We start from the raw sequence: 17,046 nt of genomic DNA on the forward strand, positions 1-17,046 counted from the left end.
AAACACACAGTCTCCTGGACACACACACGTAGTGTCGCGGACATGGACACACACACAGTGTCCTGGGCACACACATAGTGTCCAGGGGACACATACACACACATACATAGTGTCCAGGACATACACACACATACACACACCCATGTAGTGTTCTGGACACACACACACACACATACATAGTGTCCAGGACTCGCAGAGACACACACATACATAGTGTCTAGGGGATGGACGGACACACACATACACACACACATAGTACCCAGGGCAGACACAGTCTCCTGGACACACACACACATGTGCACACACACATGTACACAGAGTGTCCTGGACACAGGCACACACACACACACACACACACACACACATGCGTAGTGTCCTGGACACACACACACAGTGTCCAGGGGACAGACACACACACACACACACACCCCACACACACGTAGTATCCAGGACACACACACACCACACACATACACGTAGTGTCCCGGACACAGACACGCAAACACATAGTGTCCTGGACACACACACAAACACACACATGTAGTGTCGAGGACACACAAACACACACACACACAGTGTCCAGGGGACACATACACCACACACACACACATAGTGTCCAGGGGACGGGGACACACACACACACAGTGTGCTGGGCACACACATACACCTAGTGTCCTGGACATGGACACACACACACACACAGTATCCAGGACACACACATACACAGTGTCCAGGGGACACAGACACAGTGTCCATGACACACACAGAGTGTCCAGGGGACACACACACACACACAGTGTCCAGGACTCACACACACACACACACGTAGTATCCAGGACACACACAGTGTCCAGGATACACACAGACACAGTCTCCTGTACACACACACACATACACATAGTGTCCTGGACACAGGCACGCACACACACACATAGTGTCCAGGGGACACACGCACCACAGACACACACAAATACAGAGTGTCCAGGACACACACACAAACACACACATAGTGTCCAGGGGATGGACACACACACACACAGTGTGCTGAACACACACATACACGTAGTGTCCTGGACATGGACACACACACACACATAGTGTCCAGGGGACAGACACACACACATAGTCTCCTGGACACACACACACACACACACACACACACACACACACACAGAGTGTCCTAGGCACACACATAGTGTCCAGAGGACACACACAGACACGCACACACATACACATTGTGTCCTGGACACACACACACCCCACACACACATGTAGTATCCAGGACACAGAGACACACGTAGTATCCCGGACACACACATACACCACACACACACAAACACAGAGTGTCCAGGGCACGTACACACACATGTACACACACACACACGTAGTGCCCTGGGGACAGACACACATAGTGTCCTGGACATGGACACACACACCACCCCCACCACCACCACCCCCCACACACACACAGTGTCCTGGGCACACACATAGTGTCCAGAGGACACACACACGCACACACACATTGTGTCCTGGACGCACACACACATAGTGTCCAGGGGACACACACACACACCCCCCACACACGTAGTATCCAGGACACACACACACCACACACACACACACAAATACAGGGTGTCCAGGACACTCATACACACACGTACACACACACACACGTAGTGTCCCAGACATGGACACACACACACCACACACACAGTGTCCTGGGCACATAGTGTCCAGGGATACACACACACACATATAGTGTCCAGGACACACACACACAAACACACCACACACACACACACACGTAGTATCCAGGACACACATGCACATACACACACACACATAGTGTCCCAGACACACGCGCGCACACACGCACACACACACAGTGTCCTGGGCACAGACATAGTGTCCAGGGGACACACATACACACATAGTGTCCTAGACAAAGACATGTAGTGTTCTGGACTCTCACACACATACAGTGTCCAGGACACGGACACACACACACACCACACACACACATAGTGTCCTGGACACACACACCACACACACACACACACACACACACACACACATAGTATCCAGGACACACACACACCACACACACACACAGGGTGTCCAGGACACACATACACACACGTACACACACACGTAGTGTCCCAGTCATGGACACACACACACCACACACACAGTGTCCTGGGCACATAGTGTCCAGGACACACAGTGTCCAGGACTCACACAGACACACACACACATAGTGTCCAGGATACACACATACACACGTAGTGTCCTGGACACACACACATACATACACACACAGACATAGTGTCCTGGACATGGACACACACACCACACACCCAGTGTCCAGGACACACACACAGTCTCCAGGACAGACACACATACACACAGTGTCCAGGACACAGACTCACACTGTCCTACACACACTCACAGAGTGACCAATACACACACACTCATACTGTCCAAGAGACCCACTGACAGTATCCAAAAAACCCACACATACAGTGTCCAAAACACACCCACGCGCTGTGTGTTTTGGACACTGTATTATCTGTCTTTGTGACCAATGCCTTTATTACAGGTTTAACACAAATTGTATTGCTTACACCTTTAAGAGAGTATTGCTCCCATCATAGTAATACTTCCACACTCCAGTTGATTTTCAACTCCAGTAACCAAAGGAAATCCTGTCAAAAGTTAATTCAGCAATGTGAATGACTCTGTATTACTTTATTAAATAGCCAATTCTAAAGAACAGTACAAAATATGAAAACGTGCATCATTTGGTGTTCTTAAAAAACATTTGTCCAAAATAAAGTGTTAGAAAAATTAAACCGGTTTAGCCCCAATACCCTTCTGCTCTCCACATGAAAGATGTTTGGCAGTTATAAAACTGATCCATCTCCTTTAGCAAAATTTAACAATGTATACATTAGTATTTCTATTACAGGTTGTTGTTTTTTTCACATTACTTCTGTAAACATAATAAAACTTAAAAATGCCTTGTTAGCAAGCTTAATGAACTACTGCTTTCCTGTACAGTAAATACAAATAGGAAGATCCTGGATTTTCCTGCCATTCTAATCAGCTCTCCATTAACTGAAACATTAAAGACTTCAATTAGTACAAAAATATTACCAGAGAATAAATGTCTGAGAAGATTCAGTATTCAAGTGAGTCTTAGTTAATAGACAAATAAAATGCTACTGAGTCCAATCTGATGATCACTTCTGTACAGCTTCTGCTCTTATGAGATCCAAGTATCACAATGCTGTACAAAACTGCACTGATTACCCACCTGGAACATTCACTTCTTAACTACTAAAAATAATTTAATATTTAGCTGAACTAAAAAGTAGGTGCTAAGAGATGGACGGCCAAGTTCAGTGTGCATATAGAGGTCAAAGCTGGTTCTCAGAATGTCTGTATAGTTCAGGAAGAATACAATGTTACTTAGTAATACACTGGCCTCTCTTTCCTGTGGGACATCTACAAAGCAACATCTTTTCCCTATGGAAAGAAAAATAATTGGCTTTGTCCCCGGAAAAACTTCTGATGCTGAGAAGTAGGTTCTTTGTCACTAGAAACACTGAAAAAATTATTTTAATGATGGAAATTATTTTTTTTCTACAGCACAATTGCTACACATTTATAATTTATATCTAAAAAAATCAAATTTAGTTTTCTTGTTGCATTTTTTTTAATCTGGCCTCATTAAGAATAAGACAAAAGTGCTGAACCTAAAATGGCAATATGTTATGATCAGATTTCTTGCACAAACATCGCCTTGCTGCAGACATTTGGCCTGTACGTGCTGTCATCTTCCACTCATCTGCTCCACAAATCTGGAAGTCAAAACTCTGCATCTTTTGAACAATGAAGTGAACTCTCAAGGGGTTTTTTTTTTAGCACATCTGAAATATGAGACAGTAGAAGAGCAATCCTTTGTGACTACATTTCCCAAATGTTTTACAGCAGCATTTTGTCTATTGTCTATTTCCAGTTTTTTTGTTTGGATTCCTGCAAACAGGAAAACAGGACACACAACTGACCAGCCAGAAGGTACCCAGTGATGCCAGCCTGCCCTCACTGAGGAGGAAACTGTTTGAGCTCTAAGCACAGTGCAAAAAGCAACAGGCAGACAGAGCAAAGACAAAAAGAGACTCAGTGGAAGGAAAGGAAATGCTCTATCAGAGTTGGACAGAGCCTCCAGGACTCATTTTCCTGGGTTTAAATTATACTAACTGAACCAATTAAACCTTCCCTCACTTTTTTGGAAGGAAGGTGACACTGCCTGATTGGTTAGATGGTGTCAGATTGTTGCAGGCTAGTTTAGAAACAGCTCTTTCACAAGCTACATTTTAAAAAAAGTCTTCAGCTGAAAAGTTTTGTATAAAAGAACAGAATTTCTGGAAACATGAGGGAAAACAGAAAGTACTGTCAGGCACCACATATTTTAATTACTGATCTCTGAGTAGACACTTCTGTGTGGTGAACAGTATTTCCTCTGCAGAAAGGCCCAACCTGCTGAGCAAACCAAGATCTTTATAAGCAAGAAGCTGCTCTGTGCAAAGCAGAACAAAGGCTCCTGTCCACCAGTGATAACCTCACCTCCCCTTCTTACTCCGAAGTGGCTTTTTTCCCTTTCCAGTTCTTTTCTCTTTGCTCGAGTTCAGCTTCAGTGAAGGCAGCTGGGCCCCAGTTTGTGATTAGGTGAGGATTCTTGGAGCCTGGAAGAGAGAGTTGCAATACCTGAAATGGGTGTTCCTGACAGGGCATCACTCACCCATCCCCAGTGGGACAGGCCCAGTATCACCACAGGATGATTTGGTAAGTGCTGTCTCTTCTGTGACCAGAAGCCCTTGCAGAGGTGACCTGAGGACCTGTCTAACCAAGGAGGGAGGAGGCAAGCCTGGGACTGTCAGTCAGGACTCAGTGTGAGAAGTTGTCAACTGCTGGAATTTTCTGCATTCTTATCTCCCAGCTTCCCACCCACTCGAAATGTTTGTATCTTAGTAACACCTCCTCTTTTTTCCTTTGGAGATGATGTCCTTGAAGAAAAGTGATCTCTCTGGCACTGCATTACAAAGCACTGGCAAGCTGCTAATTATGTGAAGAAATTAAACTTTTCCCCCAAAAAATATTTTGTCTGTCTTTATTTCATATTTTTGGCAATTAGCATTTATGCTAACTGCATTAAACATACATTGCTCGGGTTGATCTTTGCCTTGCTTCAACTAAACAAACTAATACCAGTAATAACCACAATAACAATAATAATAATTTCAAAATTGTTACATTGTAGGGCCAATTGGGGGTAAAAACTTAAACACTACCACTGGCAGTTCTTACAAATGTGGAATTTACAGGCTGCTGTGAAACCAATAAGCTACAGGAAAAGGCAGATTTCAGTACATCACTGGGAGATCTGAGACATATGATACATAATGAATACAATTTTTTTGTAACTTTTCTGTTGATCACTTACCTGGCTCTATTAATCGAATTAACCCTTCATGATGAGCTACTTTATCTTTCCAACTCTTGGTGTTATTAGCTGCCATTTCCAACTTCTTCTTAACTTCCTGAAATAAGATGTTTCAATAAAGTTACTGAAAACAACAACTTTATTTATATAAGAAGAAAAAACATCCTTTTAATTCTAAAGACAGAACCATGCTAGTTCAGCCACCCCTCCAGTGTAGACAGGAGAACTTAATTTCTAACAGTACTAATTCTGTCAGTCACTAGCTGTATGAAAGTATGCTGTAAAACCAGAATCCAAAAATAATGGGGTTTTACAAGATTCTTTAGCTCTGCCTAAGTAGGGCTAGTCTTGAGAAAGCCTGAAAGCACAAACTGTAGTTTCAAAACAAGTTGCCTTTTCTGTTCCAAACTAAGATGAGCTAGTGGGTCTCTCTCACTATCAAAAATCATCAAATGTAAGTAGGAAAAGGGTCCCTGCTGTTACATCCAAGCAAAAAAGAGGAATTAGTCTAGACCTGGCATTTGGTCAATGCCAAATGAAAAGCAAGACTGTTTAATTATTTCTAATATAATGAGTTGACTCTTGTAGTGACATACTCCACTATTTGTTTTGTGGATTTTTTGTATTTGGTTGGGGATTTTTTTGTTGTTGTTGTGGTTGGTTTTTTAATACTGTTGTATTTAGCAATTCCTTTGAAGTAGTAAATAATGTTTTATATACAAAAAGCCAGAGATGTCAGTGAAAACCAAGCCAAATATTAGCCAAAAGAAACCTAATAATGGTGTTAGATGTAACACTAATGTGGGAAGTTGTAATGTGGCCAGAACTGCCCCACCTGGGCCCTTGCTTGCAGTCAGTGCAGTGCTTGTACTCAGTGCCAGCTGAGACAGCTCCCGAGCTTGTCCTTCCCAGAGCTGACCTCAGTGGCACAGAGACAGCACAAACACACGCCCAGTCATGTTTTGTTTCCTGACTTAAATGTACACAGGATCAACACCTCCCTACTCCTAGAAAGTATGCAGCACTTCAGACTCTGTACTCACTGGATTCTGACTCTTATTTCTTCCATGAATACAGCTACTGCCCTTCACCAGAAACACTTAGTGGAGCAGACAACAGCCCCTGCATTTGGGACACAAGGCACTGATACACAGGAAGAATCTGGGATAGTTTCCATCTGTCCTTCACATCAGTTCAGTGCTTAAATACCTTTTTTGAGGAGCAAGGGCCTATAGCAGCACATTTTTAATCTGTAGAAGACAGTAGTGGCCCATGACAGCATCAAAACATTGCAAGAATAACTAATTCAAAAGCATAAGGCATTTAGTTAAGACAGCAATGGGACTGCATAAGAGTAACTATTAGTCTACAGTCAAATGTATACAGAGTACTTCAGGCTATGACTTAGCTGGTTTGTGTGGGAGTTGGGACAGAAGAATAAAGAGGCAGTGCCTCCGAAACATGTCATCCTCTTCAAACATATCTACTGGTCTAAGCCAAAAAACTCCAACACATAACTGTCCTTCCTGTTGGTGTAATTTTTGTACCATACTAATCCTTCATGAACTGCAAACTCAGTTAAACTACTGAATACCCAGCTAAGTAAGAGAGGCTGATGAGCAGAACAACTCACCTCATATTGCTCAAGGGCCTCCTTCCTTTCCAGTTCAAGTTGTTCCAGTTGCTGCATAGCAACCTGAAGAGCCTGTTCTTTTATCATTCTCTGATTTTCTAGCTCTTGCTTCTCTGCTTCTGTCATCTGAATGGTCTGTTGCTGTTCCAAGTGCCATTTTTCCAGTTCAGCTCTCTTTGCTGACTCCTCTTCCAGTAATCTGCAACAGGGATAGCAATGTTAACAGCACTTTAATACAGTTAGGAAGCTGTGTCCATTATGAAGCCAAGCTAATTTTTTTTTTGCTGTGTTTTTTGGGAAGCAGAGAAAAAGTTATTGCTTGTTGGCTTGTCTTCAGTGTAAAGCTGAAAATCATGCCAGCAGTGCAAGCAGAGTGACTGTTACAAAGGGCTATTCAGAAAATTTAGTCACTAATGCAGATACACAACACTGAAAACCACAGAAGAAACAAGCATGAATAAGTTAAATTCATTATCTTGGGAGGTCTAAATATATAAAGAAACAAACCACACTAACCAAAGCCCATATGAGTAAGAGGAGACTCAACCCTTTATCAGTTACAATTTAAACCTGTGATGAAATACAGCAGCAAGTTTTACTTACAGTTACTGCTTTAAAAAGTACAAAATTGAAAAGCCTGTACAGAGTGATCTCAGTTTTTCAAGCCCTGAAAAAGTCACCTCATGAAAAATAAGTGCATCTGCTTTTCTGAAATTGCTAAGCACTCCCCACTGCTAAGGGCTAGATAAACATATTAATAATAACAAAATAATAACGAAGACTAGCTTTAGCCTTCATATCTTAAAGAGAAAAAAATATCTATCCTGAGTTTAGACTTCAAGGTAGTTCCCCCCTTCCAGCAGCATGTCCAACATGCAGTCTTTAATAGTGCACAGTGATTTGTTCTTGTGGAGAAAGACTGAGGAATTGAAATAAATTTCTACCAGGTAAGAGCCATACCTGGCTTGAAGTTTCCTTACAGTCTCTTCATCTTGACGTGCCTGTTTCTCATCCTCCAAAGCTTCCTGTAGCTGTTTATACATTTCTTCCAGTTCACGTACTCTCTGTAAATACTGCTCCAGCTCAGATGATTTCTGAGCAACCTGCTCTTCCATTTTTTGTCTTACCTAGTGACATAAATTGACACATATGAGCTACCACTGAACTCAGATTTCTAATTTTTAAAGTAATTGCCAGGTTTCCCTCAAGTAATATTTTGAGAAACAAACCTTTTCTTGCTGCCTGCAGACCCAAACTGATAAGGGCTGGAAAGCAGCTAAGGAGGTTGGCTTTGCTAAGAGAACAGCAACTACAGCTAAAACTATGGTAAGGCACATGAAGGTGAGGGGATGCTGAGTATCCAGTCACCCAGACTTGGGTCCTCATTCCCTGCCTTTCACTGACCAGAGCAGGAAACCAGGGGCAATGTGGCACCAGAGCCATCCTCCCATTGAGCCCCTCCCTGTGCTGGGGACAACAGCAGTCAGCTGGCTCTTGAACTGAGCCAAATTAAAACACCAGAACCTCAGCATTTTAGTAATGCATAACATGTACTTCCCAGAAGGTAAGCACAGATCCCAGAGTCAGCAGGAAAGGCTTGCTGTCAGGTGTGGCAGCGTGGCATGTCCTGCTCCACTGGTCTGCAGCCTGCTTTCCCTCAGCTAACCCAAATCCCACTGACCCGGAAAGTGATTGTGTTCAGGAATTCACATTTGGCCATAAAGCAGCACTGTGTGCATTTATGTCCAAAGGCATCATTCCATCACACTGACTTGGCTGCTTCTGGTGCTTTTCTCCAGCTAACAGAAAGCTTGTTACACCTGACAACCCCTCTAGAGACTGAAAATGAGTTCTTTTGGAAATTCTCAATGTGGATTATAATAGCAGCATTGTAAAGCTACAGTATTTCCTTATTTTTTAATGTTTGCGTATGTGTGTAAAAGAAGACACAGTATAGGGAACAAAGCAATAAATTTAGGAATATATTCAAGTTGGAATTTTTCTTAAAATGCATTTTGATTATGCCCATGTTAATTTTGCATATCATTTGCATATGCATTGCATTTGCAGGTTATCCATCTTTGGAAACTGCATAGATAACCTCAGTCTGCATTTACCTTTCAGTCAAATATTCCCCAATTTTTCCATAATATTTAAGCTTTGAACTCTGTGCAAACTGTAGGTGAGCTGTTTCAGAATTTTAATTCACTTAGTAAAAACATTATCCCTATACCTCTAGCAAACACAGGTTGCATTCCCCAGCCTCCTTTCAGTGACTGCCTGGGAGGGAAGTGCCTGCTGGGAGCATTACTCACTCTGTAATCACAGCAAAAAGCCACGTGTGCTACTGACCATTTTTTCTCTCTCCAGCTCCAAACTGAAGCGATCTTGTAATTCGACTTGAGTCTGAAGTCTTTTCTTCTCTTCCTCAGCAGCACGAGCAGCTGCTGCCTCCAGTTGCTGGAAGAGAAAAGGGGGGGAGGAAGAAGAGAAGTAAAAAATAATTTGTCAAAAATAAACCATTTGGAGGAAGAAGAAGAGAATTGTACTTAACAATTTTTGTATTTAGCAAAAAATGTAAAAAACAAAGGTGGAAAAAAAGCATTAGGGCACCATCTTTTTTGAAAAAACATCTGAAGCTATTCTCAATTGCTAAATAAAATTAAGCTTATTATTTGCAATTCCATTTAAAATTTACTAATGAATAGTCAATTGCCAGACTTACTCCAAATTTCCTTTACAACTGATAGAAATCAATGCATTTGCTTCTCTACCTCATACGGGATAGAAAACCTCTATGGAAAACCACATCACAGGCAGGACTGCACAGGAGTTCCAACAGTGACAACATGCCAGCATGCAGAGAGTTCACACAGAAACAGAAGTGAGAAGCACTGAATTGCCACGGGAAAGCAGAAGTACCACAGATTTTGAATCACTAAGGTGAATCATATCCCTCTAAACATCCCCTATATTTCCATGTAAGGTAAATAAAATTCTAGTTGATAATCATCACTTGAAATCAGGGGAAGAATTAGCCTTGTCAGAGCAAAGATCTGGGAAGCAGCTGCTGTTACTGTCACATATTTTTGCAGCTTTAACTTCTTTTCCATCTTGATTTCACAAATAGAGAACAGCTACCACAGCTTTGCCTTTCATCATCATTTTGATAGCATGTATTTTTAGAATGCACAGAAGGTTAGAAATATACATACACCAGCCAAAACTTTACCAAACTAAAACCCAAAACTATTATTTCACAGATTTTTCATAAGAAACTAATCTGATGCTTAAGAGGAAACATAAAGCAAGCACCCTTCATTTGTAATACACTAGGCTGGTGAAATGATTTCCACAGATGGTCAGTAAGAGCAAGACACCCATCTTCTTTACTATTTCTTGGAAGGTACCACATTTAATGCATCTTCCCTCACACAAGCTAGATGAACTAATGAAATGCCTAAATGATTAAAACTTTAATTCCTATCAGTGCTTGTCTGACATAAATGGGAAGAAGGAAAGGAGAAAGCTCCTAGTTTGTTTTTAAGCTGTAGAAGACAGTTCAGAATTGGTCTCCTTTGAAAGGCTTAAAGGATGCCAGTCTTTTAGAAGCAGTATCCCTCCTCTGCCAGAACATTTAAAAGCGTGTCATTGTAGTCAAAACCAAGATGCCTCTTTAAGTGAAATTTTCTTTTTATTTCCTTCCTCGCTTTGAAATTAAACAAACATTGCCAGTCCTAAGCTGAGAGGGAGAATGTGCAGACTCACAGACAAGGGTGGGTGTGAGGCTTTGGCCAGAGTGCTCCACAAGAAAATACCCTTTTTGTCCACTCTTTATCAGCAACTTCCTCCTTAATTCATGTCAGGTCATCAGTTCCTGGCAGGTAAGGTTACTGGCAACACGATGCTGTTTAGTGAAAAGTCCCAAATGTTGGAGGTGGGGAGGGAGAGGGAAGCAACAAGAACACACCATTGCAACAGGTGTTAGTTGGCAGTCTCTGAAGCCCATGCAAGACCCCAAACTGAAGCAGAAGGGGTGCACAAGTCTTGTGCCCACTCTCTTACAAAGAATAACTTACCTTTCAGTCTGTTGAACGTGTGTATCTCAAAATTCCATTTAGAAAAATGAAAAAAAAAATCTATTTTAGACAAAGGCTGTTTTCTTCTGAAATTTTTTACTTCAGGGGCTCTCAAAATACAAACCAGTCTCAGAGGGCACTTTAGCAGGTGCTGTGTAAGTGGTGGCTCACTGCCATCAGGAACAAATCTAACTCAAAGCTTTCCAGAACAATTCAGTTTCCTGAACCAGTTACAAAGCCTTTTCCTTGAAGAACATTTTTCTAACTAAGCAAACACTACAAGTTCCTCCAGCACAGTACCTCCCCACTAATTCCACTTAATCAAAGTGTAGTAGTTCCTGTTGGAGACTAAACTACTCTCCTTGGTAAGTAATTTTAATCCAGTCTGCTCTAAAAGGTGCTTCTTGCTGCAGCTCTCTTTAGGTTACCCCTCATGTTTCCTATATAACTCCCTGGAGCCTGTCAATATCCTACTGCTCCTTTGAGACTGCTCTCATGATATCTTCCCCCTAATATTTCCTCCATGAAGTAAATTCAACACCAATATCCAGCCCTGTGATTACTGTTAATGTATATTATTTATCAGTAACTTGCAGATACCATAGGCTATCCTTTAAAGCATACTTTGCAATCTGAATCTTAAATGCATGGATGAATATAGGTGCTTAAATTACATTAAGAAATGGTTTTCCACTGTCAGGCTCAACTTAAGGTACACTGAACAATACCCACATCAGCACTCAGTTCAAAGTTCAAGACAAAGATTTCTCCTCACCAGAAATTGTGACTTAGTGATAAGACATTTTAAAAGATACATTCTGTGTTATTTTATTTGCTTTCTAGACTTGCTTGATGCCCGTTACATAGAATCACAGAACTGGCAGGCTTGGACAGGACCTTAGAGATGATCTGGTTCTAACTTTCCTGCCATGGGCAGGGACACCTCCCACTAGATCAGGTTGCTCAAAGCCCCATCCAGTCTGCCCTTCAATATTGCCAGGGAGGGAGCATCCACAACTGCCCTGGGTAACCTGTGACAGTGTCTGACCACTTTCATCATGAACAATTTCCTCCTAATATGTAATCTAAATCTCCCCTCTTCAAGCTTTATACCATTGTCCCTTGTCCTGTTGCTCTCGCAGTATTTATGGCCTTCCCCCATCCTCCTGAACTGATCGTTAACTCAGGCCTAAAATCAGTATTTTTTCACTTATGAAAAGTTCAAGCAATGATGCAGACTTGTCCTAAATGGGAATGCAAAAAAACATATAAATTTAGGAAGGCTGATGGAACGGAAGAAGCTTTAGACTAAGAACAGAGCACAGATCAGGAATGCTGGACTGCAGCATGGACTCAGCAGCCAAAATATTGGAGAGGGAGACAGTTGATGGTGTTTTAAATTATTTCAGAGGTAAATTCCTGGTTAAAAAGTCTTGCAGCAATAAAAAGCTATACTGGCTCTTCTTTCAAGTCTTTAAAAAGTCAAGACAAAGTATATCTGGATACTGATCAACTCTCTGTGGAGAGCTATAGCAGAAGTACCAATTGTTCCAAAGTACAAAGATCCATCAATCTACTGTTAGTGTGCTGCCATAGCAGAAGTACCTTGGTGTCTCCTGCCAGTCATGAGATTTAGGCTAAAAAGCTCTCTACAAAGAAAATAATGTATTCAGTAAGTCTTCTCCTAATACTCTGGAATTTCTAGTCCAATTTCCAGGCTTTTAGAAGTTAATCCCGAATTTACAAGGAATATGCGTTTAAATAGTTTATAAATGGCTGCTACATGCCCCAGCTCTATAAATTTCTCCCAAACCACTGTAATAAAATTATGCCTGCACATACTCACAAAATCACTTCATATCTTTGGAATCCTTGTAAATTAAATTTATATCTCTGGAAACTCTGTGTGAAAAGTTCCCACACACATAGAATTCACATAACATAACTCTGGAAAATGATGTAAGAAAATCTTCTGAACAGTCCTTGGAAACTGCAGCAGGTGATGCAGAAAGCTTTCATGGAGGCTCAGCCAGCAGATGGACTTGTTTAGGGGACTGATGCTGACACAAGTTTGCCTCCTCTTTCTGAACATCTGAACAGCAAATAGCCTACTTATACTTCAAGAGCACATCTCAACCACACTGATGGAGCTTAAAGCTCCCACTTGGAGTCAGCAGCTCCCACTCCCACCTTTCGTACGGTCTCCAGCTCCCTCTGCTTGTTCTCGTTGGCCATTTGCAGTTCTTTCATCTGCCGCTCCAGCTCTTCCTGCTCAGCCAAGAGTTTCTGGCGCAATTCTTTTCGTTTTTGCCGTGCCTCTTTGTGGGGTGGGGGGCTCCCTGCCTTCAGCAGGTTTACAGTTGTCTGTATGGCTGGAAAGGAGAGTGCAAGACAAAGGGAGAGGAAAATAAGAGAACGAAGCAAAACGCTAAACTTTATCTGTGGCGCTGTGATTTTGGGAGGTTGTGCTATTTATTTTAATTTTTATGTATTTTTAAACCATAAATAACTGTTGTCAGTTCTCTTACTTCTCAAGAGACTACCTGTCAACACAAACCAGAAGTGAAAGATACTTGGCTTTCAATATTGGTTGTGTGCCACAAGGATAAGGTCTGGCAATTCCAGTGCATCATCTCAACTCTAATACTGATTTCTAAGAGGCACTGGACACACAAGTCACTTGTGTATCTAGCTACAAAATAAACAAACAAACCAACCAGCCAAAAAACCCCAAACACTTCAAGATTTCTTACTATCTGGATTCAGTGACTCTTAATTGTGCAATAAGAGGTTATTTAATATATACATTGCTTACTTGCCTAGAAGCAACCTTAAACTCTTCACTGTTATTGATACCCCAAGGGAAAACTTTACCCTATAAGAAAGCAGCTCTCCCTCACTTATATTTAGTTAGGAAATACTCAGAGAGCAAAGCTGAGGAGTGCAGATGATTTTGATATTTTATTCACCTACTGCAACAGTGAAAACAAATCTTTTGGAATTAAGTAATCATTTGATACACACCAGACTCGTGTGTAATTAAACACATGTTTTAGTTAAAGAGGGTGTTTAAATGTTTAAATAAATGTACAAATGAAAGCACACAACTCCAAATATTTAAATGCTTTACATACTTCAATGGCTTTGGCAACAGTGGCTTTGCAAGGGCTTCTACCTCATTCCACAAAACATATGTAACCATCACTCAGCACACATCTGGAAACCTCCCACAGAAGGAGCAACTTTCACTGTGAGGACAGAAAAGGAAGCCCCAGTTCCCAGCCATATCCTCAGCTCAAACCATAATATCTCATGCACAAGTGTAAAAGCAAAGCCACTACTTTATGACATTGAAATTAACAAGCTTTCCCTTTCTTCTCAACAGCAACAATTTACAATGTATTCTGCATCATTAAAAGTACAGTCAATATAGTAAAATCAGAATAATAATATGCATTTAATTTTGGCTATGGCTGCCAGAATTGAGATACCTAAAGCCAGAAACCAGTTCCCCTTATGTGCATCTTTAGTTCTTCCCAAGTCTCAGGCTTCTTAAAGAAAAGAGCTCCTTTCCACATGCTCAAAACAGAGATACCAAAAATCACAAGAATTTCAAATCTGAGAAAAGCACAGCTGTAAGACCTCAGTTTACTCTAAATTTCATATAACAAACAGCTTTGAAATCTCACCTTGAATCCACTCCTGCTTCTTCTTTTTATCAGAGGCACTGATCTCAAAGCTTTTATCAAGACACTTTATGAGAAAAAGACACTTCTTTCCATCTTTGTCAGGCAAGGCCTAGAATGAGTAACAAAGTATTAGCCTTGCAAACACTGAAATCTAAGTTATATAGGTAAGTTCTACATATGCAGCTATCTGTTACAAAGCTACAAGTACCAGCACCAAGAACCTTTATAAAAAGAATGTTTATGAACTGGTTTTACATACAGTAAAAAAACAAACAAACAAACAAAATCCATTAAAATCCATTAATGAAAAAGATATCCTGCAGACAAAACAGGATTAACTCTTATTAATCTTTACACAGTCATAGTTTTTGGTCAGGTTTGCTTGGGTTTTTTTTTACCTCTACACAACAGTTGCCATCCAATATGATGTCTCCCTTCTTGTCCTTTAAATCTTCACTTACATAGTAGGAAATAATATTGGGTTTTAGCACAAACCATCGTTCTGTCCAATTTTTCCTTTTATGACCTTTTTTCAACATATAGCCCTGTAAAAAGCAAAATATCAGCTCAAATGCCCAGCCTCTGTTAACTACCTGGTCTGCTGGTTACATGGCTTTAAGGCCCAGCAGAGCAGAGAGAGAAGTTAGCTCAAGGCCCTAAATACTTCACCTATACACTTCCCTTGCTAATACCAGCCCATGGCTAATTTTAGGCCATGATAAACTACTCACTGCTCTTCTGCCCAGTTTTTAATTAACTGAAGAACCAAACCACAACATTAATAATAACAGTAATCATGATTATTATTGTTGTTATTGTTCATTATCAAATCATTATAGGTCTTTGGTCCTCTTTGATGACTTTTACCATTGAACTTTCTTCAGTCAAGCAGAGACATTTGCTATCACCAAAACTGACCTGTAATGCTTTCATTAAAGTTGCTATTTAGAGTAAATCCTGTGTGGATGCACACCCCAGTGACAGAAGTGGGCCTGTTGTGGGATATCCCAGAGATAAAGCGGAACCACCTCTGGTCTGGGCATTAACACATCTAAAATACAAGCAGCAATACTAAGGGCAGTAATACTGGTAACTGTTGTCCATTATCCATTGTGGCCATGGAAATTCAAAAACCATCTTATGGAAAAGAGGGAATGATACAATCATAGGTCACTCTTGCAGGTGTTTGATTTCTAGTGATCTTATCAGGGGCTCTGATATCACCTGGACACTTCTTAATTTAGAGTTTCAAAGTTTGCCTGAGTTTTGCAGGCTCTCCCTGCCATTTCTGAAACCAGATTCCCCAATTGTTCTCATACTTCTATCCAACTCCTAATTTCAGAAAAAAATGTCAAATCACAGACAAAACTAAACCACCTGCATCCATATAGCTATGAACAAGCCATACAGAAAGCACTGTTCTCAAAGTACGCCAGATTAAAAGGGTAGAAAATTTGGAAAGGAGACCAAGGAACTTTTTTTCCTGTAATGTCTTTTAGCTATAGCAATTAAATACAAGCAAATAAATAGCTGTGCTGTAGCATATTTAAGTCAGAGGTATCTTTCTGAACAGGTCTGAGGGCAAAAAAAAATTCAGAACTTCTGGAATAACTCTTGTTTGAAAAAAAAATAAAAAAGAAATCAAAACAAACAGAGAAGAAACAGCCCCCTTCACATACAGATTACTTGTGCTCAGCCTTTTCTAGCCAGTTAAATGTGTCCAGAGACACAGCCATGCCTATTCCCTTTCAATCCCACCCCCTTGCTCCAAAACAGAAATGTGCAGATAAACAGCTTTGCTGGCCACCTCTGTACTCAGGCCTAAGGTCTGGGTGGTCACAAGGGTGTGTGAAGGACTCCAGCAGCCTCACTCTCTCATGCCTTGCATAGTTTCACTCATAACCAGGGGTTTTTCCCCTTCCTGACATACTGAATTTTCTCTCAAAGCCAAAACAGACTGATACCTTCCTCTCACAGATCTGCAAAATCTTTGGCTATTATTTCTGAGCATCAACTGCTTCTCATCTTCCAAGAGCCCACTGACAGGTCTTGGGGATCTTTATACATCAGCTATCACGTGAGAGACATATCTTTCAGAAAAATAAACATAAACAAATTTAATTATCACTGCTATACTGC

The 17,046-nt window shown here is 41.0% G+C and overlaps 1 protein-coding gene across 3 annotated transcripts in view; it reads right to left on the reverse strand.

The window, feature by feature from the left end:
• Nucleotides 1–2,574: 2,574 nt before the first annotated feature.
• Nucleotides 2,575–17,046, reverse strand: part of SWAP70 (switching B cell complex subunit SWAP70) — a 36,092-nt gene continuing 21,620 nt past the window's right edge. Inside the window, exons 5-13 of one of the 3 annotated variants that reach the window (XM_030451295.1) lie at nt 15,306–15,452; nt 14,908–15,016; nt 13,409–13,590; nt 9,492–9,599; nt 8,100–8,266; nt 7,140–7,338; nt 5,507–5,603; nt 4,630–4,748; nt 2,575–2,705 (exon numbers count right to left, since the gene is read on the reverse strand). In XM_030451295.1, the coding sequence (XP_030307155.1) occupies nt 4,639–4,748; nt 5,507–5,603; nt 7,140–7,338; nt 8,100–8,266; nt 9,492–9,599; nt 13,409–13,590; nt 14,908–15,016; nt 15,306–15,452 (1,119 nt within the window). In that variant the 3' untranslated portion in view covers nt 2,575–2,705; nt 4,630–4,638. Of the gene's footprint in view, nt 4,749–5,506; nt 5,604–7,139; nt 7,339–8,099; nt 8,267–9,491; nt 9,600–13,408; nt 13,591–14,907; nt 15,017–15,305; nt 15,453–17,046 lie in introns of all 3 variants that reach the window. The other 2 variants (XM_030451294.1, XM_030451296.1) reach the window with 2 other exon arrangements.

The sequence above is a fragment of the Calypte anna genome, chromosome 5 (assembly GCF_003957555.1).
Source record: "Calypte anna isolate BGI_N300 chromosome 5, bCalAnn1_v1.p, whole genome shotgun sequence".
Classification (NCBI taxonomy): domain Eukaryota; kingdom Metazoa; phylum Chordata; class Aves; order Apodiformes; family Trochilidae; genus Calypte; species Calypte anna.